The 26,137-nt window shown below is 36.4% G+C and overlaps 1 protein-coding gene across 1 annotated transcript; it reads left to right on the forward strand.

Annotated features, from left to right (window-relative positions):
* The first annotated feature begins 8,878 nt into the window (after positions 1-8,878).
* On the forward strand, positions 8,879-12,623 carry LOC135074160 (uncharacterized). The gene is made up of 4 exons (XM_063968466.1): positions 8,879-8,949; positions 10,991-11,171; positions 11,454-11,610; positions 11,691-12,623. The coding sequence occupies exons 2-4, from the start codon at positions 10,991-10,993 to the stop codon at positions 12,109-12,111; spliced, it is 759 nt and encodes a 252-aa protein (XP_063824536.1). The 5' UTR covers positions 8,879-8,949; the 3' UTR covers positions 12,112-12,623.
* The last annotated feature ends 13,514 nt before the right edge of the window (positions 12,624-26,137 follow it).

A 26,137-nucleotide genomic window follows, 5' to 3' on the forward strand; every position in this document is an offset into this window, starting at 1 on the left:
TCGCGGGAAGTACCTGGATGCAAGCGGCGCAGGACCGGTCTTTGTGGAAATCCTTGGGGGAGGCCTTTGTCCAGCAGTGGACGTCTTTCGGCTGAAACGAACGAACGAACGAACGAAACATAAATAAGTAACAAAATCCCAACGGACTACCGATTCAAGAGGCTTCCTATTGTGGTGAACCCACTCCTAATACATACCAGTACTTAGAAAAAGGAATTTGAAGTTGAATTAAAAAAAATAGTTTGGTCCTTGGCCGCTTGGATCAAAAAGGTCGTATTTAACAACGGGATGTTAAATATAGGATCGCATGACTGCTCCGAGTGACGTCACACAAACTTTGTTTACGCGAACGATAAGGCTCTACAAATGATTTGTAGGCGAGAAAAACTAAGGTCACTGCTGGCTGGTTGTTTTAGATCATATCTACTATTGTTTGTCTTTGAAATATTTCGAGGAAACGTTTAAATTTACGACGAGGGTGACGGTAGTTTACTAATAGAACAAAAATTTTACAGCGACATTTCAAAATTAGGTGCCATTTGCGTGTTTATTAGCTAAGTTTACAGCATTTTTTCGTGATAAAATGGGTCATGAATTAATTTTACAGATTGTTAAATGCTGACAAATTGAAAACGATTTTAAGTGGGCTGGAAAAGAATTATTACGAGTTTATCAAAATAGTGACGATAAGACGAATTTCTACAAATATCCCTTTAAAAAGTTATGTTAAAAATTCCACGTGGACACAATCCTACAGACGAATCCCATAATATTTAGTTCAAAAACAGTGACTTTAATATCTTCCATTGCATTCCGGATACGAAATAAAATATTTATGAAGATCGATCATCTGCACAGACGGCAAAATACGGCATTGTTAGAATAGGCGTTGCTTTTCTCACGTATCCAGCCTTTCACTCACCTATTACCAAACCAACACCGACATATATCATGCAGCTCGTATTTGACAAATTAAACCTTATATCTCAACAATAAAGACCAGGAGCTTTTACACAATAGCAAAGAAACTTGGCAAAGCATTCGACTTATTGTAGTTGTCCATGCGTGTAAGTCATTTGTATGTATGTAGATTAGAGGTCATCATACCGTACCATTGAGAATTTTAGAGAGTTCTAATTTGGTTGACACAAGAATTCGGTTGCGTACGACAAAGAGTAATAGCCTTCGTAATGACTATAGAATGATTTTGGCAACAGTTATTTGGGGGTAGCCAGATCTGTTCCTAATATCAGTAGACCGTGATAATAACAGTGAATTTGTTAGTAAACCAGAAATGCATTTTTCTACCGAAACTTATTTTAACTAAATGGAAATAATATGTCCTAAAGCACAAAAATATTAAACTATGATTAATTATTTTTATTGCAATTACAATGCATTGTTGTAGGCAAGGTAGAGTCTAATGAAAAAAGTGCTTTGAAATAAAAATAATTTCCTAAATTAGTCACATTTGAGAAAGACAGACAAATATTTGACAAGCTCATCAAGCTGGGTTTATCCAAAAGTTATTTACATTAAGAAACATATTCGGCGTCATCCTACACAGCCCGAGGATTCGCCGGTCAACCGTCCGTTAATGAACTAACTGTTTAAATTAATAAGCTAAATACACACGAGCGAGCATTCTGACGGATCCGCGCCGAAAGCTAACTAGGCGGTGTACCTGCGGCGTAATCGGACGTTTAACAAATGATCGTTTTTGCTCGGCGCCCGCGCACCGGATACGCCGCTGTTCCTGTGAGAATGTCGAACTCGATTGCCGGGGTTCCCTGGATCGATTGCAAAACGGGACGGTATTGTTCTATTATGAGATTTACGCTGCTACTTTTTTTCTATTACTTTTTGTAGCTTTAATATTTTTTCTTTTCTTTTTGATGTTATCAAATCTTGTCGTCGTGGTTAATTTGTTGTGCTGTCTAACACTGATAAATTATGTTCTTTCTTCCTTTAAATTATGACCTTATCTTGACGATTTGAACTTTGTGCTGCAGCTGCATGTTAACCTTTGTTGGTAAAGCTGGACATTATTCTGATCGATAGTCATTCTGAGTTTTTTCTACAGTAGATTTTACCTTGCGACATAATAAGGCATTTCAGGATCTGTACCTTACTTAACTAAGCTTTTAAAGTTCGTAGCACTTATCTATAATATAAGTAATTTTAAAACATGTTATGTATGTCCTGATTTGTGCCAGATTCAAATAAAATCTACTCCACACGGAACCCCTTAAAACCTTTTTTCACAATGCAGTAGGCCTTTTTTGAACCAAAAAGCGGATGTCCTTCGTCCGACCGGCTTATGAAAGGTGTTGAACATATGTCTGCATTATTTTCGACGCTCATTCCTAATTTTACTGACGTGCAATCAAATTGACGCTTGTTGCTACTTGCTACCTTAATATTCAAATTTTTTAATAAAATTATCTTTTGAATAAAGATTTGAGTCACACAACGGCACACATAGATTTAGTCATCGTTTCAACCTATGGAAGTTTCAATATTTGCAAAGGGAATCTTTGACGTTACTGGTTCTTGAACTTAATTGATTATGTTAAAAAATAGAATTTTGTAGCATAAATGCTAACTCGGTTTTCAGACATAAAATGGAGCACGACGTCTTTGAACAATCATGGCGTCACCTACCGTTTGTAACGTGTCAAAATATGACGTTTAATCTGATTATTTGACAGTTATTGTCCGTCAATTGACCGACACCAGACGATTTTGATGCGTCGTTGACCTTGCGGAACTCTTAATGCCTTTTAACCTCGTAAGTCCTGTGTTTTTTCAACAGCAGTATTCATATCTGCCGGATGTACTATACCAAGTACAAACTAAGAAATGTGCTTCAGACCGAGATAAAATATTGACGGTTTTACATAGTTTTTTAAGTGTTACCTTATGTTTTGTATTTTTTACTGTAAGTTAAGCATCTTTAGCACCTGTTTTAAAAGAAAAATATTGAAAATAGTTTGTACTCCTGTAAGTACGTTAGGCTTTTTATACAGTGTAAAAAAATAATATCATTAAGATAAAGGTTTTATTTATGTATTAAAAATAAATCATTTTTTTCTTCTAAACGTCATTTAAGTAAGCAATAATTATAAAATTCAGTCTTTAAGACAAAATTATTTGGCTAGGCGTTTTATATGGAGAATTTCACCAAAATTATTTTTTTCATACTAATATTTTTGGGATTCTTTAAAAAGCCATAAATTCAAATGTTATGAAATTTTGTAGGTAGATTGAAACAACATTAAGCTATAAAAAAAGTTAAAACATTTTTTGAAAATTGGTATCTGTATAAAATATATATTTATTTTTGTTTAATGGAAACGGACGACAATTAGGACGAGCCGTCTTTGAAAATTAAATTCAAATTAAAAAAATAAAATTAAGTTTAGCATTTTATACGTAAAAGTAAGCTCTTGAAGTCAAATTTCAAATAAAAAAAGAATGATGGACATAGCTATACTATGAAAGAAATTACATAGTAATGAACATTAAAGAAAAAAAAACGCTAATTTCATACCTAATACAAATTTCATACAAATTTTTGTGTAACAAATGCCTAACGTACTATATCAAGTACAAATTATTTTGACCGATCATGAACCTCCTAAAATACTAAGTTTCTTTTTAATTTTTGTTTAATTTACAAAAACTATAATTTATATTTACTGATACATTTAAAAAACAAGACAAAAAACCAAAGATTACTTTGATATAAACAGATAAACTATCCTCGTGCCAGCCGGCAATCCGACCCCGTGACCATTTTGCGAAAAAATGACACTGACACTGACAGTTGACGTTACCTGTCTAACGTGGCGGAATTGACCATAGAGTATTGAATGAGTATGGTCGTATCATTTTTGCCATTGTAAAAAAACTACCCGGTAAATGGGGAAAGAAAAATTTGTACTTGGGTAAGTACATTGGGCAGTTACTCTTGCTATGTAGTTTAAATGTCAGGTCTGAACTACTATCCTTAATATGTACTTGTACAAGTACGCGGGGACTTACGAGGTTAAATCACTTCCCATTCATGTTTTATTGATTTCTGATACGATTACAAGCTATTAAAATGTCGATGTGATTTTATGCCATTAGCATAAACTGAATTTATTTGATTTATTTAAAAGCCTCAATTGTGCAATTTATGTTTGTATCGAAATCTGATTTATTCAAAATCACGTTAGCATTCTGAAAATAAACATGACTAATTTAGTTCATCTAAACATTAAATTGACAACAATAAATTCTTTCGTAAAATTAGAGCGCGGTGTAACCTTTAACTCTGGCTAGTTATAATAAAACACAGCCATTAAAAAGTTGGATCATTAAAAAGAAAAAAAGCGTTACATTCGATTCGATTATAATTTTCTAAGCGTTACGATGTTTTGAATAAAGAATAAAACAAAACCGACGCGGTGTGCATAGCTGCAGTTATCGTTATAATTTTGTTTTGGCCACCTGTCTCGTAATCACCTGCCGACGAATCGCTAATGCGAGGCGGTGCGCACACGCCTGTCTGTGCCACATGCGTTTACACTGTTTCCATTGTCTTTTATGATTGCAGGTCATAATAACATTATTTATTATTTATTTCCATCTTAGATAGTTAAAATTTTCAATGAAAGGATATACTGCCGATTGGAAGGAGCTTTTTAAGTGAAGACCGCGCATCAGAAATCGTTGGACGACCCAACTGCCAGATGAACGAATGACTAGATCAAAAATTGCAGCTCTAAAATGAAAGTCAAAGCAAGGTACTATAATTACGTACCTGTAAAAATACCATTGCACGTAAACAGAAAAACGACTTATTCTTCACTTGCATATAGGATATATAGGATATACTGTTTTCGAGAGTCATCACGAACCGTCTCGCGCGTAGGTTCGATGACTTCCAGCCTCCCGAACAAGCCGGATTCCGAAAAGGTTATAGTACCATAGACCACATCCATACGCTGCGGCAGGTTATACAGAAGACTGAGGAGTATAACTTGCCACTATGCTTGGCGTTCGTGGACTATGAGAAGGCCTTCGATTCGATTGAGACTTGGGCAGTGTTACAATCTCTCCAGCGGTGCCGTATTGACTATCGGTATATCGAGGTGCTGAAGTGCTTGTACAAAAACGCCACCATGTCGGTCCGAGTACAGGAGCAGAGCACGAGGGCGATTCCACTGCAGCGATTAGGCGTTAGGCAGGGAGATGTTATATCTCCGAAACTGTTCACCGCTGCATTGGAAGACGCTTTCAAACTCCTGGAATGGAAAGGATTCGGCATAAACATTAATGGCGAGTACATCACTCACCTTCGGTTTGCCGACGATATTGTGGTCATGGCAGAATCGTTGGAAGATCTTGGCACAATGCTCGAAGACCTTAATCGAGTTTCCCAACAGGTAGGCCTGAGGATAAACATGGACAAAACGAAGCTTATGTCGAATGTCCATGTTACGCCCTACCCAGTTTCAGTTGGGAGCTCAATTCTCGAGCTTGTCGACAAGTATGTCTACCTCGGACAAACGATTCAGCTAGGTAGGTCCAATTTCGAGAAGGAGGTCAATCGTCGAATCCAACTCGGCTGGGCAGCGTTCGGGAAACTACGCAACATCTTTTCGTCCAAATTACCTCAATGCCTGAAGACTAGAGTGTATAACCAATGTGTGTTACCAGTGATAACTTATGGCTCGGAAACGTGGCCTCTCACTATAGGCCTTATACAGAAGCTCAAAGTTGCACAGCGTGCTATGGAGAGGGCTATGCTTGGTGTTTCTTTGCGAGATCGAATCAGAAATGAGGAGATCCGTAAACGAACCAAAGTCGCTGACATAGCCCGACGTATTAGCAAGCTGAAGTGGCAATGGGCAGGGCACATAGTACGCAGAACTGACGGCCGATGGGGCAGAAAGGTTCTGGAATGGAGGCCACGTACCGGAAAACGCAGCGTGGGACGTCCACCTACAAGGTGGACCGACGACATCGTAAAGGTAGCAGGGAAGCGCTGGACGCAGGCCGCTACCAATCGATCAACATGGAAAGCATTGGGGGAGGCCTATGTTCAGCAGTGGACGTCCTGCGGCTGAAATGATGATGATGATGATGATATAGGATATAGGATCATCCAACAACCTAGTACTTATTTCTTCAGGGACCGATGAGTGGGAGAAAGGGGGAGACACTAAAGAGAAATAGGTTTGTGTTCCATCTATACCAAGAATAGAAGAGAAAAAGAATAAAATAGGATAAACGTAGTGTCCAACTTGAGATGCTATGAAACTATACGAACTTTCGCAAGTAGCGGTGTCGGGCACTAACTTGTATGAATGGGAACATACCGCGGTGATCGTTAAAACAAATTTATTATTGCCATTATCTTCTATTTGTGCAGTTGTATTTAAATGAATAGTCACATTGACACAGTGCTCAAGGTCAGTAAGTTTTTAGTTTTTTGATGCCATTTGAATAAATCGCACACAAAAAATCAAAGCTCATAATAGGCATGTTAACTTCAATCAATCAATTGATTTAAACATAATACGTTTCGTGATAATCTGTCAGAACGATTTTTTCAATAGATCGGATTGTGATGTCACTGCTTATAAATATTTCGTTATTAAAAACTAAGATAAGAAATAAAATGAAAGCAACTAAACTTAAACGTCTGTACTTAAGCTTTTTTTTAAACGTTTGGCCAGCAGCGTTTGGTGTAGGCCACATCATTTATCATCAGAGAGTCGGTGGTCCTGTTCCTGTAGTGGAGATCGAATGAATACCTGATAAGAAAGATGATTATTAATGAACTAAAATATTTACATAAAAACTAAATATTATCTTTTAATTTAATTACATACCTACATTGTCATTGAGAGTAACTATGTCAGCATCCTTTTTTGCGAAAAAGGATTAATCATCGCGGTGTTTTTGGTAAATCTTGGTATGCCTCAGCTTAATTTTTGAAGTGAATGGTCAGTTGACGGATAATTACGTCAAATCATACGTCATACTAGATCTTCCGAGATCTTCCCTTTAGAAATGTCACGGACACATGGCCTAGTTTCAGTGACCTAGTTATTTTCTGTATCTTTTATAATGAGTCATGTTTATGTTCACTCTCAAGTATTTGTCAATTATGTTATCGTTCAGTAGGTACGTTCAGTAGTTTTATTAACCGCCTCTGTGGTCTGGTGATAAGACCACCTGCTTCAGACGTAGAGGTCCCGGGTTCGATTTCCAGTGGGAGCAGATTTTTCTGTTCGGTTTGGTTGGTGGTAGGGCTTATTCTAAGTCCGCCTGGCTAGCTACCACCATCTTACTTAAGTCTAAATGTTAACAGCATTGTTGTGTTCCGGCAGTTAGAGGTAAAATAGCAAGTTCCTCCGTGGTTGAGGATACCGGGTGAAGCTCGCTTCCACCTTCGACCTGATCATCACTTATCATCAGGTGAGATACAGGCCAAGAGCTTCCTCGTTGTGGATAAAAAAGTAGTAGTCATTTTATTATTGTAAACTGCTGCAAGTAAGTTCTTTAGGAATTTTCGTTAGAAGTTCAAAGGATCACTCCGTCCTTAGACATCCCCAAGACCAGGAGAGTTGTTACGTCACCTGCCTATTTTAGGAATCCTAACATACATAAATAGTAATTAAAATAATATGTACTACTTTGCATTATTATCTAGATTCTAAGAGAAAACTGCTAGTACACACAACCTTTGCCTCTGCCGTGTTCCACAGTCTGCGAGACCGGCAATAAAAACAATTTTAAATATAGAACGGTGTCAGTGTATAAATAGGTTTATTGGTAAAAAAGGTGGGCAGCCCGCGTGTAGACGAAAGGTGTTCGGGCCACGTGCTAGCCCGGCAGATGTCGCAGATGTCTAAATGCCGCCACATTACACCACCACCCTTAAACTTCACGACATAAAGTCCAAATTCCTACTACCTCAACACTACTCTTAGCCGTCATCTCTTTAATGGAACTTTTGCTATCACAATAAAATTACGATTAAGTAGCAAAAATTCGTTCTTTTTCAAACTTATCGTAATTAATTTAATTGTGGGTAAGTAGTACTTTATTAATTTAAACAGATCAGTTCCACATGTAAAGGGGAAGTGGCAAGTCATTTGCATTAATTTTTACATGACTTTCAGTAGCCAAAGCACATTATTTTATTTATTACCTATGTCATATAAAATCATAATAAAGAGTCTGTAGATAATACACTTCCAATTTCAAGCTGTAAATAGCTAATAGCAGTTCATGGAAATAAATAATAGCTGTAGATTTTGGGATTTCTAGGTAGTTTCAATCAAGAGATCTTATTGAACAAACAAGAACCGTTTTAGCTTCAACTGAACACAGAAGGAACTAACATAAGTCAAATCAGTTTTGAGCAACTTTGGTATCTGACTGTGAACAAACAAAAAAGATTATAATTTACTTACATAATTCGGCGAGAATTTTACCATCATATTGGAAACCACTGGAACCTGAAAGAAAGAAAATCTAGTTTTAGTAAAGTCTACCTATATTCAAAGGCAGAAATGTACGGAGTTACAAAAATCCATGTAGGTATTTATCATTAGTTTTGTAGCTACCTATTGTTTTTAATTAGACGATTACCAAAATTTTTCCCGCCAAAAGTGACCAGCACGTTACCTAATTCAAATTTGAGCCTTGACGTAAACGTCACAAAGGTCACGTCGTAACTCGTGTCCTTGTGAGGTTACAAACAGAGGCGGGCTGGCAACGTCGCTGTGGGCTGTGGCGCGCAAGACGCACGCCGCATCGTGCGTCTCGCTCCCTCGCATGTGGCGCGCGCCTCGCGCCACACTCAGTAGTCACGTTGCTTTGTGGACTGTGGAAGGTTGCTTTGCTGTTTGGCGCGAAAATACACGTCAAAAGTTCATAACCCAAGTAAGTTGTAATTAAATAATTTATTTGTTTAGTTATTTAAATGTTGTGGTGTGTGTATTTATAAACAACCCCTTTGCAGTGCTGCGCTGAAGCACAACCCTTGGATACACAAGTTCATCTTAATGTTCACTGTCTGATCTGAGAGTCGCATCTTGCATGTTGTGCGTTCGCTCTGCGACACAAAATGTTGCGCGGCATAATTGAGCTACGTGTTCAATAAACATGTTGCTGTTAACATGTTGTAGTCAACAGTTTGTGTTGCGAAGTTGATCACGTCATGTTGAAAATTTGCCGTTCGGCGAGCGAAAATATGGGTCGACAAATATTTACAATGTACCTATACGAAGCTTTACGAACACAGGGAAGTTCATCCTTGGCCACAGGACGTCCACTCACTGCTGAACAATGGCCTCCCTGAAAGTCACCTTACTCGTAGATTCAGCGTTGCTCAGATTGAGGTCGGGGGATGTGTCCTCTAGTGTAACTAAGGCTTTATAGTTACATAGGTCTTGTTAAAATACTCCACGGAAAATTTCAAAGTAACGCGCATCTGTCCGCGTGACGTAGGAATTTTCCGATTCGTACCGGCGTACTTAAGAAACTACGTCGCGAATATTTGGCCGTATGCTCACAAGTTCCACATTGACGTGACGACCGTTTGACCTAGTGGTTCGCGGGCCTGCGGGTTCGATTCCCGCAAAATGAGTGAATATTATGTTTTGTTTTTACAACCAAAGTATTTATTGGCGTTTCAATAAATACAAGCGTTGCCTAATTTGGGACGGCGGAGATGACGCAGTGTAAAAATGACCAAGGGTATTTCATCCAAGGGTGTTATATTTATCCCTTTCAGCACGAGAGAAAAATTTGACGATTTCTAAAAAATCGCGTTAGTTTCTGGGGTCTTTAGGATCTTAGTAAATAGAGAAAAATAGCGAAAAAATTTAGGGGGTGACTTTAACCCCCCTAAACCCCCCCGCACGATCGTATCAATCCGTCATGAACCTATGAATAGCTATTTCATTACAATTACAATTTAAACTAATTAAAAAAAGACATTTTAGGTATAAGGAGCTTTATTATTCTTCATAAAGACATGATATCGTAATTAGATACCAATTTCTGCAAAAAAAATCAAAAATAGCTCATGGCCCTAACCTAGAACTCTGTCAAAACCTGAATTTTGGGGGTAGTAGCATCTTAAAATTGAACATGAGCTTTCGTTTTTAGTAATAACTTATTTTTTTTAATCCCAGATGTCGAGGCTATTATTCAATAACACATGGGGTTATATATTTTCATAAAAGGGATCATTTTGGTTCATCTATTGGTACTAGAATCCTGGTATCCTCTCGATATTTTCACTGGTGGCTGTATTTTCTTCAGCGGATTTGTACTATTTGGTGGTTATGTGTCTCGGAGACATTCTTGAGTTTATTCTAGAGTAAATCTGATGTTCAGGCCTTTAAAAGATTCGAAAGGTTTCCATTACTTACATTACCAAAAATTCAAACATCGTCCCGACATGCACGCTCGTGCTGTAGAACTTTAGGAGTACCTGGTACTCGGTTACATCTAACTTTTTATAAAATTAAAGCGAATTATATTTTTTAAGGATATAATTTAAATTAATACGCACAAAATTCATTGAAATCCACAAAAGAAGTAATTTAAATAAATTAATACTTTTCACGCCTCCCGTAGTCAGGTACACGTCCATCTTTGTCACTCAACACAGCACCGACTGAACGCCATTGAAAGTTTTTGTATGAAAAATAGCAAATATATCGAACCGTACGATCGATCGGAAGCGTCTTGGCGCGGTAAAATTGATTTACCAATTCACTAGATTTTTTCAAAGTCGAACGCACTTTCGTATTATTCTGTGCTGAAAGGGATAAATGGAATAAATGACTCATAGGAAAGATTTTAGATTGATTATTATAACTTCATGAGCGTCAATATTGTTCTTTAGGCCACTATTGCCATACTTAGATTTATTTAAACTTAATCGACCCTTGACCCTGTATTACTCCCCCAGATGGCTGCGTCAGCGAGTGGCATAGATGAGCAGACGCAGATGGTCCAATTCGTGAAGATAATCCAGCGATACCCTGACATCTACGACCACAATATGGAGACATATCGCCGATGGACAGCCGACAAGGCTTGGGAGAAGGTTGTTGAAACTGTCAAAAACGAAATGGAACTGGATTGCAGTCGTAAGTTAAAGAATCTTTCGTTTTTATGTCACATTAATACGAGACTTTAATAAAGGTCCTGCTGTGGCTTGTGACTTGACATGCGTTGGTTTTAGATGTTCACATAATTCAGTGGTCTTTCAATCATATGAAAAAACATATCCAATAGTTTATTAGGAAAAGCTAGTCTTTAAGTAAACTGTTTTCAAATCCTATTATATATTTTTTAAAAGCTTGTAAAATTACACTTACTTATCTATTTATTTATTTAGGTACATTTGTTACTACAATTTTTTGTTACAGTTGAAGAACTTAAGAGCAAGTGGAAAGGCATAAGATCATCATATAACAGATTCAAGAAAAAATATATCGAAGAAAAAAAGAAAGGTGCATTATTTTCCAAAAAATATTATCTGTACGACTCACTACAATTTTTAGAGCCATTCACCAAATCAAAAGGGTAAGTTATGAATGTGTCAAAGTAATTTGAAATGTAAAATATTTCAGTTATTATAAAGAGTACTTATTTGTTCCATTTAGATTCAAACGGAATACTAGTGACATCCCCGAGAATGTGTTTGAAAATTGTGACAACATAGACGATGAACAAGAAAGTGTGACTGAGCCTGACCCAATATGGCCAGCAGTCAAAATAAAATCAGACCCAACAGAAAACAACGACGAAAATAACGAAACCAACTCTTACTCCGATGATGATCAAACAGTTGACCAAAAAAAGTATAAGAAATTCAAGAAGAGAAAACGCGAGGACAAAGATACAGGCAACGATAGTCAAGATTTACAGTTTTTCAAGAGTATCCTTCCGGATATTGCTGGTTTTACTACAAAGGAAAAGAGGAAGTTAAAAATAGGCATATTGAAATTAGTCGACGACATTGAAAACGCGCGTCGGAAAAGAAAACGGAAGTCAGAATCAGATAGTTCTTCTAGTTCGGAATAAAAAAATACTGATATGAACGTGTCTTAGAAAGGTGAGAAAAAGATTGGTCGCGTAATGCAGATTAGTATCGAGATTACAAAGGACAAGTATTTGTTGCATCTGCAGATTGAAATACCTGCCAAATTTAGCAGCCAACGGATCCGTAACAAATCTGAATAGCGTGAAAACGTACGGGACATTAGCATAATATATTACTAATCGAGCAAGTGCTACGCGGCCTATTTCAGACAAATCCTTTCTCGGTAGAGGCGCTTCTACGGGGGCGCCTACCGACATCGGACGTATAACGTCTTCTCATTTGCATGGAAATGAGATCCGTGAACATTCACGGCGCACCCTCAGTCTTCCGACGCCTTCTTTGCTTAATTACAACGACGACACATAATACGATGTTACAATAACTAGGGAGAAAAAGCGAGGTTATGTGAAGGATATGTCTATAAAACTAAACTGGAAAATGGTCCAGAGAAAAGGGATCTACCCTTTTCCACTCGGTCGTGAAAATATGTCTATGTAAACTTAAGTACTAAATAAATAATTTTACGAATCTTGAGTTTATTTATTAACTCAAATCACATTTTTTTATTAAATTGTAATATTGTGTAAGCTGCACTACAAACTAAACGGTGTAATATGAGCCAACCTTTTAAAACAACTAAGCAATTCACTTGCTTATAATTAACATATTAGTAATTTTCCACGATTTTCTTTAGTCTATGCATGATTTTTCAATATCGACTACCCACATAGTTGATACTTGGTACAAACAATGTCACAGGCCATAACCAATCATGAAATGAGGTGTCGTTATGAGTGCCAATGAGTACTTAAATAATTATTGATAGTTAAAAATTCATTCACTATCGCTAATTACAAGGAAGACGTGTGTGGCTGGTCGTCAACAAAGCCATCAAAAAGATATAATCAAACGAGCTTTTGTTTATGATAGGATATCCACTATATCTGTTGAACAATCGTTAGCATATTACACCATACATTTTTATTGGAAAGTAGCACCAATTACAAAACTAAAATGTTAGTGACAGTGTCAGCTCGATTTGCCTTCGTCCATATAATCAAGTTATTTATGATACCAAAACTACACGAGGAATCAACACGTTATAATAGGCCTGAAGATTCCTTGACAGCTCTTTGTCATCGCCACAAGTCCCGTATATCTCCAGCTATCGACGTAATACATCATCCCAGATGACAATGTGATGCGTGCATAATTAACCTGTGGATCACTCAGTGCCTAAAATAATGCTCTGAATACGAACGCACACTAATTTGCCGTAACCGCATTTTCACTGACCGAACGGCGGAATAAACATTTGCTGTCTCCACCTCGCACGAACTGTGACAATAGCGCCAGAGAGGGACAACTGCTCGTTCCAGATACTAGATATAGTCAAAACGCAGTTATGTACACAGCACACATCAGTATTTCAAACCACGTGAACGCCACCCCCCTTGACCCTCCTCCGTTTCAAGCTAATACCATTACAGTAATTAGGATATGCTTGGGCATAATTGATGCAGTCATAAACTAGATTCCTTAGTCAAGTTATAGTTATGGGGAAACTTGTGACGGTTACGGTTGATTTATTAGAGAGCCAATGGACACGTGTATAACAGACAGGTAAAGTAATCAGATACAAACTTGAGACAAAGGCACTTTGGCTGGAAGACGTGGAAAACGTTTGGTTCTGGGAAAATCCTCCTTGAATATGTAAGTTGACGTGATGAAGGTTGCTTAGCGAGAAATGGGGATATTATTGACATCATATACAATTAATTCCAGTAAGTTGAATATAAGGCAGATATTAATTTGTGTATGTTTGTTTATGTATCAAAAGCTATGAAATCATTGATGACTTAGTCAGTAGTCCATCCCATATTTACATACTTATTATAAAGAGTTTTTATCGTAAAAAGTGTGTAATTAAGTTGTGATATGAAAATGTCTAATAAGTAATCAGCAATTTTTTTACAAATTTACCAAAAAACTTGAGAGTTTTCAGCTAATTTTCCTAAACATTTTCGGGCACAAAAGTAAACAATAAAAGCATGGGGTGCCATAACTATAAAATAAGTCAACAAAATATGAAAATATACCCATTCAAGTTAATAAAATTTTAATGCAAAACACGCGAAATGTTCGTAAATTGATTACTGAATAAATTAGAAAAACTGGGGAGGGTGACCAGCCGCGGGTGGCTAAAACGGAACCCTTGTAAGTGACGCGATATGTTTGCGTCACCGGCCCAGATTATGCTGGGCTAAGAGCAATTGAACAATGATTGATACGGGATATTGGAGGCTGGATTATTTTTATAAGATTTTCTATACATTAACTTCACAGGGAAAATTTCTTTTAGAAATGATATTTGTTATCAATAAAATCGTGGCGTTTTCCTGTGTTTTCAGTAAGATTATTAACTTAGTATTTTCCTCATAATTTCAATTTCTAAGAGTAATCAGGATTCAATTCAAGATTTCTTGTTTTTTTTTTCTGAAAACTACGGTAAGATTTTTGTCACTATATTAATTTAAGTGATCGACGTCTACTTTAGAGTTCAACTACAAAGACCATTTATACTTTCAGGCGAACCAAGATTTTTCAATTACATACCTGAAATCACATAAGTAAGTTTTTCATTTCAAAATGTACAACAAAGTGAACTTAAATAACCGAAGCTTAAAAGCTTTCTATCGAATACCAAACGTAACATATCCAGACACAAAGCACATCAGAGTATGATGATACCACCCCTATTCCTTCAGCAATAAGATCTATTTTTGCAGGACAACTGTTACACTTGATGTGCCATCGTGTGTACATAGACATGAATAACAAATTAGATCATTACGCGGATACGGTTTAGGCTTCAGTCGAAATTTGTACCTGCACGCGCCTGCATTTTGAAGATAATTAACATACCTCTGCTTCTAGTGGAAATGTGTTTAGTGGTGAGTACCAGGGATGTACGATCTTTTGCATCGATCTCGAATCTCGATAGTACATAGATTTTCTCGAATAAAACATTATTATCCTGTCATGGAGTGACATGTTCCTAGATAAAAATCTAGAGTCACTGAAAGTGTTATTCGCATTAAAAAAGATTTTTAAAGTGTTTTTATAACTTGTTGTGACATAGTAAACTACTGGTGTTATTCCTAGAATTTCGCTTTAAGATCCAAGAGGATTAGAGGACACCTTTCCGGTAGAATTACTTTGGTGAGACGCCAAATAAGTTGTGGTAAGTTCAATCCGTTTACAAGCTTTTATTTACGTCTATTTTTTAGCAAACTGATCTATAGAATACCTACACACCAACTTGCACGTGGACTTGATACCAACGAAATCAGTGTGTTTACCATGAGTTTACGTTAGGTGTCCTCGCTAGCGAGCACGTAAAAAATGACATTAAATGTATGACAGATTGTACAGCGCCGATTGTACAGTGTGCTTACCATGAGTTTACGTTAGGTGTGCTCGCTAGCGACTGCGTAAAAAAATGACATTTAATTGTATGACACATTGTGCAGCGCCCCTGGCGGCTACTTTCAAGAAACAAAATCTTCATAGAGATTTTTGACGTACTCGCTAGCGAGCACACCTAACGTAAACTCATGGTAGATACACAGATTTTATTTACGTACTCGCTAGCGAGCACACCTAACATAAACTCATGGTAAGTCCACAGTTCGAGAAATTCCAAACGAATGTAGGTACGAGTAGTTCTACTAATTTCGAAAACTAGAACCGGCTATATCTGGTTTTCGTGGTAATTCGACTGCTAATTCGATTAATGGGTATGCACGCGTACCGTATATAATTTACCTAACGGTCTCTATCTGCGTTAGAAATCAATACCAATGAGCCAATACAGAGTGACATAGGTAGTTAGGTAGTATATAGGTACGAGTAGGTATGTATAATAGGTAGATTCTGCGAAACGCCGCCAGGCTCTCCATTAATACATAATTACTCGTAGTTTGAACGGTTTATTCCACTTTGTTCACCTGGGAGAAATCACCTGAGTGAACAATTTATGCGGGTGATATAAGTCCACTTGATCAATGAAAAAGTCGCAACTGTTCACCTGAGTGAATTGATTCCTAGGTGAACAAAGGCGACTGCTTTAGCCGATTCAATGATATGGGAGATATCACCTAAGTAAAATGGTTCCGAGGTGAAATGAGGACACTAAAAATCTACCCAGGTGATATCACTCAAGTGAACAAAGTGGAATAATCCAGTTCGGAATGCTATGTGAGGCTTTAGTTACGTGTAGTTTTGGTTGAGTTACAATCAGTGTTAGTATTTAGTTCTGTACGATAGCACAGCGTCTAAACTTTACTAGATGGATATAAACTTTCTTTTGTCTTTAATAATGGGTTTCTTAACCCGTCCTCGGATTCCAGAGGACTCTTGAGTCAGATAATTTTCAGTCTATTTCTACAGGGAGAAAGCAAAAGCAACCGTCTTACTAAACAATCGGCATCTGGTTAATATCTTACTACATATATTTGAATTTAAATCAGCACCTACCTAGTTATTTTTAACTGGCTGCAAAAAGAAAATGGTCTTAAATTAGATTTTGTTTTTTTCCAAACCTTGCATTATTAGGATTTTGAGTGCCTTTTAAGAGGAGAGACTGTTAAATAAAATTGTGCAAGGGGTCTGTGACTACATAAAAAAGTTGGAAATTAAGAGAAATCTATAATAAATAAGTACATTTTTTCCCATACAATTATGTATAAAAAGACAGATAAACGATGCATAAATAAGGTTGTATATTGCTTTCTTCTTAAGCGTTTCCTCCCCCTCACTCCTCTACGCCCAAACCAGTTAAGCTGAAGGCGATCGTCTGCCGGACGTAATTACGCAAAACTCTGATTTTTCACCTTAAACGGGACGAAGGACGGAATAATCGTACCTGAATGTAACGCTGCCAAATAATGTCCACAGATTATGTAAAATGTTGAAAGAAAAAACGTGAAGGGCAGCGGGATTTTTCCATTATGTTCTCAAGATGTTATACAAAATGCTCCATACTTATACAGAATTTTATGGATGCAAAAAATATATTAAATTAATTCACGGGCCCATTACAGGCCCTTAATAATATTTTTAGTAATGTAGAGTATCAAAAAACATCTCATATTTAGGGTTTTTTCACAGTAATCGATCGAAATCGAATATTTAGGGCAAACTTGTGCATTAGTTAGTTATTTCAATTATACAGAATACATTATTACAATAAATATAATGACATAATTTCATGCACAAAGTACTTCTTTTTTCGTTTTCATGTAACAAATCATATATCTACTGGTCAAAACTTTGGATCCGATAATAAATCGTACTTTTTATGCGGAACTTGTAAGACATGCACCCTGAACGGCGGAATCTGATTGAATTTGAATGTTGTATCAATTTATATTTTTATTGCCGCATGGTATGAACCCATAATGGGGTTACCTCACTTTCATAATCATAATTTAATAAGTAGTATACCTACGAGTAATATTTACGTTTGTAAATTGTAAATTGTAATGGTGATAAATCAATTAGAATAGTGCAGGTCTTTGACATCAAGGTAAATGGTCAACCGAAAAAACTTAAAGCCTTTGTTTATTCTTTTTCTTTTTTTTTTGTGACACAATGATTGTTCGTTGTGATGAGATGAATATGTAAAAAAAAATATCTAAACTTTTTTTTACTGTATACCTAATGTCCAAATGGTATCGGAAAAATATTTTTTAACGGTTTTTTTAGAAAAAAAATCTTAATCACATTTAAGTATCTTGAATTATATTAAGATCCTAGTAAATTCATCTACAACATACGTTTCGTGCAAATTACAAACGATTACTTACTTGTATTAACAAATTGAGCAATATTATTCGCGTTCTAATCTACAATTCGCACGCGGCAAGACGTACGACACAGTAAGGCGCGGAACCGGTCCTGGCCGATGTCCCGTCCGACATTCCTGCGGGCTCTTCACTGCGAGGACCTTCCAGCGAGGAAATTGATTTCGAAATCGAAACAGAGATTTCAAATTTAACGGCTTCCATTTTGACAGTCATTTGTTTTTTGGTACGATTATGGTGTTGAATAATATTTGCGTTCCAACAGACATTTGAAAACCTTTGATAGCTTTATCATTATCATCAACATCATCATCAGCCAGAGCACCAAATAATGCGACTTCCACTTTTTTCATCCAGCCACTACAAAATATTTTTGAGATTGTTAGTCCATCTCACAGGGTGGGTTCTACACTACATTTTCCGAGATGTACTCGCTTCAATAAGAATAAGGCTGGGTTGCACCATCTTACTTTAACTTTAACAAACGTCAAAAGTCTGTCAAACTCTATACAAAAAACACAGGTTAAGGTTACAGTCACTGTTAAAATAAGGTGATGCAACTCAGCCTAGGGGATCCATCCTTTATCTATTTACTAACTTTCATACATGAGCTTATCTTGACCCCACCCTTAGCCGTAGTTTCATTGTTCATAATTTCTTAATCAGCTTTGAAATCATCGATGACTGTGGGAATGTGTAATAAATCACATCAGGCGAAGCAGTTTAGTACTTAAACAACATGTTAATTATTATTGAAGATGAGCTTGTAATTGGACGCCAGACTCAATAGTTCAGTTTAAGAGCTATAACGTTATAACTATCACTAGTTCGCATCATACATCCACTAAACTTAACAATAGATGGCGCTTAATATGCAAGAGCTTAGTAATTGGTTTACAGTTATTTAAAGTAAGCTGCTTCTAAATCAACAAACTTTGATTCTAACTGCAAAATTTTAAGGTAACCAAGTAATTTAATCCCGTGTAATTTATCCCGGACAAATTTTGCCATCTAAACGACAAAATTAATAAGTTTGCACATTTTCATAAACTTGCCACTGAAGTAATCGCTTTACTTGGTCCAGATGATTTTAGATACGCCGTACAACGGCCAGCGAACAGAGACAGAGGATTTTAAATGCAACTGGTTCGAAAAAGACAACATTTTGCTCTCCCATTCTTAAACTGTCTTAAAAATTTACCATCAAACCATCTAAAGTAGATTCTAACTACCATCCATAGAGCTGGTTTTTAAATGTACTGCAAAAATGGATATTGCAACTTCTATTTGAACATTGAGGTGGCTACACATTTTTATTTGTGGGGAGAGTGAGTTAGAGAGTGCACTTTAACTGGCGTTAGATAAGGACGGGTATATCTGGCATTTATATTCTGGGTACGTGTAAGTTTCAGGCAACGGTCGCCGTGAAACTCGTAAATGGGAAAAAAGCAACAACGGAGAACTCAACCGCCTCTAGTGATGGGAAATGGCGCTTAGAAAGTTTGTGAGTATGCGAATTTTATAGACCAGACCAATGAAAACACAATCAATACATCGAGGAATCCTTTTTTATTTCAATAAAATAACAATTAACACGTTCGGACTTGAATGACAACAGCTGATTTGTCTTATAAGGCTGCAATGTGCATGATGAATAAATATCAAGGAACCCGCTTGATTAAGCCATAAGGATTCCGTAATTGATGGAACAAATGTTTTTGCGCGCCTGCCCGTTGAATCACGATGCTTATTAAAAAATCAGATCACGTCGGATCAGTCACAGGGTGAGGTAAGAATTTATATCTGCCACAATGACATGACATTGCCGAGTACTCGTCAAGTGCGAGGCGCAATAACAATAATGTTTTAGTAGTCACCTTTAATGACTCGCTCATTTGTTAGAGCAAACGATGCTTACGTATCGTTTAATTCAATCGGACGTTACTGAAATGACCTTCATTGTCATATTTTTTGCGTTTAAAACAAATTGGTAACTCACAACAAAGTGTATTATATTTTTTTGAATATTTTATGACAACCTCAATACCCTAAATTATTTTTGCATAAATACTGAAAATTACAATAACATAATTATAAATTATTTGAATAACTTTTGTCATTTAAAAATGTGTTTTGAATCTTTGGACCCACCTTCTTCAACTCATGTTTAAAACCAAGAATTGACTGAGTTTCACAAGAAGTACTAAAGACTTAGGTTACTCAGAAAGTTGCATTCATTTAGTGTTTTTAAGGACCTCGATATCGACACCGCACACCACTACCTCTCGTCATCAGTGCACGAGCCGCGTTGATATTTCCACGTAGATTTCACTCCGTAAAACCTTTGCCGTTTATTTTTGTATACATTTTTGGTCGGCGCATCTCTTTTTATTTACGGCCACTTCGATACTGTTCGCGTACCTTCCTACTGTGTGAATTAGAGGCTTTCATTTGATTTGTAGAGTACCCTCCAAAGTGATTGCTAAGCTGGATTTCTGTTTGCCTTTTGGCCTTTATGTTCGATGAACTGTGATTGTTATGATATAATCGATCTGTAATCATACAGCAAACAATCGCATTTTCTCTGATTTACTCCATATTATTCAAGGGAATCCAAATCATTCTGCATTTTTAATTGTTTTCTTTATGGAAACAAAGTACTCCATAAATCTTGAATCATTTACTCGTATGTAGAGTCAAATATATTTTTTTTTGCTAAATCGACCTTCTTTAAACGACGTACAATAACCACGGGTTTGGGCTTTATGAGCCATTATCTGGGCCTCATTAAAAATAAATTAAGCCACTTCAAGTTTCTATAATTTCAGTAGTGGATTCGTGCTTGTTATTAGGCAACGGGTGCCTACTTAAAACTGATCGTCATAAATTCTCTTATCTTTTATCATCGACAGTTACATTGGTACTTTACGGCATTTGCCTGTCACCCCTTGCATCACGCGATCTTTTCTGTATAATTTTCCGAGGGTTATTTGTAAGGGTATGAAAATGATGATAGAAAATTAGCTGACTATTGATATAAAGGCACAAATCCATATTATTTAACCAAAGAAAACACTTTATTTGGCCTCTATCTGTACACAAAGCCACGCGATTCCCCAAGAGATTCAAAAACATTTCCAAAGTTACGACGCAATACTTACTTGAAAACATTATGCATGAAAAACCTGGATTCGGACTAACTCGGTGACATTCATTCTATTAATAGACGGACAAGGACAAGGACTCCAAATCGCCTACGTCAGGCTTTCTCAAACTTAGAGGTCTACGAAGCCCTATAAGGTTTTCAAGGAACAACCCCTGTAATAACGTAGGATGAATGAAACGAACGATGAGTCTCACTCGCGACATTTATTAATTAGTTGAGTAGGTAGTTACTTACTTTAAAATGACATGTAGGCAAACGGTAGACAAATAATTTTATTTTATTTAAATGTACTTTGAGACACAAAAAGCAATTAATTAGGATGTGTGTTTATTAATTAACGTGATATGTGGGTGTCGCAAATATATACAGGCGTTTGTAAAAGCATTTTTGTTAAATGACAATACATATTATAATTTCGTTTGTCGCATGCCCTGTATGTTTCAAGGTGTATTCACACTACCACGTTGTATGTGTGAGGAGTCATCAACTTTAAGTCGCTTAAACGTATAACCCACTTTGAGAAACTCTGGCCAGCATGACGTTTTGAGTACGAAAATGTATTCAGTGTTGCAATATTAATACCAATTATCATACACTTCTACGTTTTTCAAATGTATTAAATGACCTTCTGAAAATAGATGTTGTTGTGAGTTGAAATGTAAATAAATAAATGGAAAATTCTTTATTGAACCGTGGAATTCTTCAGGGACTTCTATAATAAATCATGAAAACTTTAATGTTAAAATGTTAATTTTATTCATGTGGCTTCAATACACTCAACGCTATAATAAAATTGTCGAGTGGCCCGCGACCGCATCTTAGCAGTGGGAATAAACCTTATTATCCTAACATTAATCCTCCCTCCCTCAATAAATTTATTCTTAATTGACACTACTTCTAAAAAAAATTTATGCGTTCAAAAATAGAACTAACGTGTAATTTTTGACGTTTCTGACGGTTCGCATTGACACCACATTTTGGCAGAGAAAGCCCGGCCCTGCGCACGAGTGTTTTCACCCGGCTAAAGAGGGTTATATCAGTTACGTTTGTATGTACTTTCCATAAGTGCGCTTACTCAACACTATTGCATAACGGAAGATGACTGAGAATGCACTGATTTCGTCAACGGACTGCTGCCAGTTGGTATTATGTAAAGAGAAAGCTTTACGAATTTATAATAAATATACAAAACTCCTTGCTGCAAATGTCTAACTTTATAGTTATTAAAAGGTTAATGTATTGATTTTAATTATTAACCTTTTAATAATTACTATTGTGCAGTGTAACTGTGGTAATAAAAACTAAGAATGCTTGAGGTTCTATGAAGAAAATAGAAGTTATGTTATGTTATAAGCTATACAGTGTGAGTCACGTTAGTGTACATAAGAAAATAGATGAAACTAGACCTATTTTTATCGACAAAAAAGAGGTCAAAAAAATTTTGAGATTTTTTTTTAATTTTTTTTAGAATTTTTTTTCTTCCAATTACTTATTGTAAAGAAAACGTAATAACTTTTAAACTAAGCGGTATATCCTGATAAAATAAAAACAGTAATAATGCTAAATAACAGGCGATACTGAAAAAATACATAAAATACACAAAAAGGCCAACAAATAATAAAAAATGATACTTTTTGAAAAAAATCTGCTTTTAAATTCGTGTTTTTTTGGTTATTTGATAAATTTCTCCAAAAAATGCCCCTATAACAGGTGGTTTTTATTACTTTGTATTATTCTCTATCGTATTATCTTTGTAAAACCAAAAATCACATGTCTCTATCCCTATCACAACATTTGCTATGATCGTTTGAACAAAGGCCTGCCACAACATTATTCTCCGCTACAGGTAGAGACAATTTTAATTTAACTAAAATGCTTATTTTACTTCGAAATATTTTGTTTTTATTTGAAATCTAACTTGTCTTTATCAAAATTACAAATCTAGAGCCATTTTCAGTTTCGTTGTTAACGAAGCGTTGAATGCGCCCGGAGAGGCTTATTTCAAACGATCATTGCAAACGTTGTGATAGGGATAGAGACATGCAATTTTTGGTTTTACGAAAGTAATACGATAGAGAATAATACAAAGTAATAAAAACCACCGGTTATAGGGGCATTTTTTGGAGAAATTGATCAAATAACCAAAAAAACACGAATTTAAAAGCAATTTTTTTTTCAAAAAGTATATTTTTTTATTATTTGGTGGCCTTTTTTGTGCATTTTATGTATTTTTTTTAGTATCGCTTATTATTTAGCATTATTACTGTTTTTATTTTATCAGGATATACCGCTTAGTTTAAAAGTTATTACGTTTTCTTTACAATAAGTAATTGGAAGAAAAAAAATTCTATAAAAAATAAAATCTCAAAAATTTTTTGACCTCTTTTTTGTCGATAAAAATAGGTCTAGTTTCATTTATTTTCATATGTACACTTTAACGTGACTCACACTGTATAGATAAAATGCACGCACGTAATGCGCGGGCGCCGCAGTGCAATCCAACGTAAACCAGCTCTACATTAGTTTGCAAACTCTAATTAAATTATGCGAAAAAACGAATAAATTACAATGAGGTAAGCAATGCCCCTACTTACGTGCATAAAAGCCTTTTCAATTTGCATATACGAGCGCTTCTCAAGTGTAGGTATCTATTACCCATATGCATATAGAAGACACCAACCCGATCTGTCAGTTGTAAAATGTTTAAAAATAAAGCACTATCTAATAATGCAAGTCTGGTATTCTAAAAATAACCGCAGTATCCATAACCAGACTGGGTACAGGGACAGGCTTGTTTATAATTGCAATTAAGACAAATAGAAACAAACAAGGTTTAAGGTAGTTTATACTGGCGAGTAATCCGCAATTTACTCTGAGTAACCGTGGGTAAGGAAGGTAAGTGTGTAACGAACGGAGGGTAAGCGGCCAGCGCTTATCGACGCGGTCTGCCTCGGTATGTGCGCCGATTTGCTGATAAATTAAGCGAGTTGTTAATACCACTTTAGTAATGAAAACCATAAATCATATTTTTTCATGAAAAAAACAAAGGCAGACTTTCATAGGTTTATCTTATTGTGACTTATTTTTCAACTACATGTTAATTGCGTCTACGTTCAATAAAACTCGAGTCTGAAACAACTGAAAAACGTAGGTAAGTTATGAAAATTCCCAAGTGGCGACCACGGATCGGATAACGTAGTATAGGCAGTCGTATCGTCGGTCCACCGAGTGGACCGTCTGCTGAAGACCTTTCATATTCGGTGGACCAGAGATATGGTGAAGGTCGCGGAATGCAAATGGATGCGGGCAGTGCAGGACAGGTCGTTGAGGAAATCCATGAAAATGACCATAAGGTCATTTTCATGGATTTATATACTGGTTATAAAACCAGTAGTGGACGACATTAAGATGAAAATGTTTCTTTAAAGAGCTCTCTTTAATCTTAATCGCTCGCTTTGTTCTGATGATAAAAGAAGTCTTAGGCTAGGTTGCATCACCTTACATTAACAAACGTCAGAAATCTGTCAAACTTCGTACAAAAAGCACCAGTTATCGTTATAGTAAATGTTAAAGTTAGGTGGTGCAACACACCAAAACAGCGCTGTCACAGCGCGGTCAGCAGCCAGAGGTTCCCAACGCGGACAGATCGGGGCCCGATAGCGGGTGAGATGTCGACTGCACTGTCGCAGCCTGCAGCCCCCCGCGCGAGTTGAACGCCTCTGCCGACCTTCCCTGCAGTATTCTTGACGTGGATGGGTGGATATCTTAGCTAGTCTTCAGTAAGTATACGTTAGTTTGTATCCAATCGTCAGCACATCAAATTACAAAGTTTGTTGCAAATTAGCAAGTATTACAACTACAAAGAAATCACAGTCTTCTAGTAACATGCACTGTTGTCCGAACTTTAATAACCTCACATTTGTTGTTAATTGCTTCCCTTAAGTCAATGACAGTTGATAAAGGAATATTTAAAGCTTTTGGCACACTAAAACAGCACTGTCACAGCGCGGCCAGCAGCCAGAGGTTCCCAACGCGGACAGATCGGGGCCCGATAGCGGGTGAGATGTCGACTGCACTGTCGCAGCCTGCAGCCCCCCGCGCGAGTTGAACGCCTCTGCCGACCTTACCCGAGGTAATCTTAATGCAAGACAATGCTACACTTGTTAAAATATTATGTTTTTGTGTTTGTTGATATTACGATTAAAGTCAATCGCATCGTTAATTAAAAAACATGCTCTCGATTATGTAGCTTTCAAGCGTTAACTTTGAAACTGTGGCTTCCATAGAATACCAGCGTTATGTCCTAGGATCTACTAAGTTTATACTTTAAAAATCTTACTAATTTACAAATACGATTTTTTTTTGTTTTTACGCGAATTATCCTAAAACAGTTGCGTAATGAAATTATCGCCGTAATTTTTAACAAAAAATTGTAATACAATGACATTCAGGAACAATACTTCCACTCTTTAACTTCTTTGTGATCCAGTTTCGAAATCACGTAAACAAAGAATAATACGGCACTTCAACAAAGTTTCTCTAAACATTCAACACCCAGTACAGTCGACAGCATCAGACTAAAATTTCATTCCAATATAGCACTTATTTTAAATACAAAAGATGCCACAGTATTTGGCTTGATGTACCGTCATCCGTACGTTACCCAACTGACCTTCACTCGAAACCATATAAAGTTCCAACAATTTCATTGCAAAATCACAGAACCAGGTGAGTTTGTTTGCCTCATGTACCTACAAATGAACCTTAAATCATGAATCCATCGTCACGATCTTCCAGCCAATTCTCATTTGAAGAGTCAATGTGGCAAAATTTCAAAGATTTACCCATACGAAATAGACCTTAAATGCCACATGAATGATTTCATCAAAGTCGAATTTGAAGTTTTTGACATAACATACTCGTAGATTAATCTTTTAAATTATGTAAAATATCCTCAAAAATTTAGCATCCTTG

The sequence above is a fragment of the Ostrinia nubilalis genome, chromosome 8 (genome assembly GCF_963855985.1).
Source record: "Ostrinia nubilalis chromosome 8, ilOstNubi1.1, whole genome shotgun sequence".
In the NCBI taxonomy this organism is placed as follows: Eukaryota; Metazoa; Arthropoda; class Insecta; order Lepidoptera; family Crambidae; genus Ostrinia; species Ostrinia nubilalis.

What these genes read in the sequence shown, in the direction of transcription:
- LOC135074160 (XM_063968466.1), top strand. Translation starts at nt 10,991, where the DNA reads ATGGCTGCGTCAGCGAGTGGCATAGATGAGCAGACGCAGATGGTCCAA. An exon ending in AATGGAACTGGATTGCAGTC is followed by an intron (nt 11,172 to 11,453) that starts GTAAGTTAAAGA and finishes TTTTTGTTACAG; the next exon opens with TTGAAGAACTTAAGAGCAAG. An exon ending in CCATTCACCAAATCAAAAGG is followed by an intron (nt 11,611 to 11,690) that starts GTAAGTTATGAA and finishes TGTTCCATTTAG; the next exon opens with ATTCAAACGGAATACTAGTG.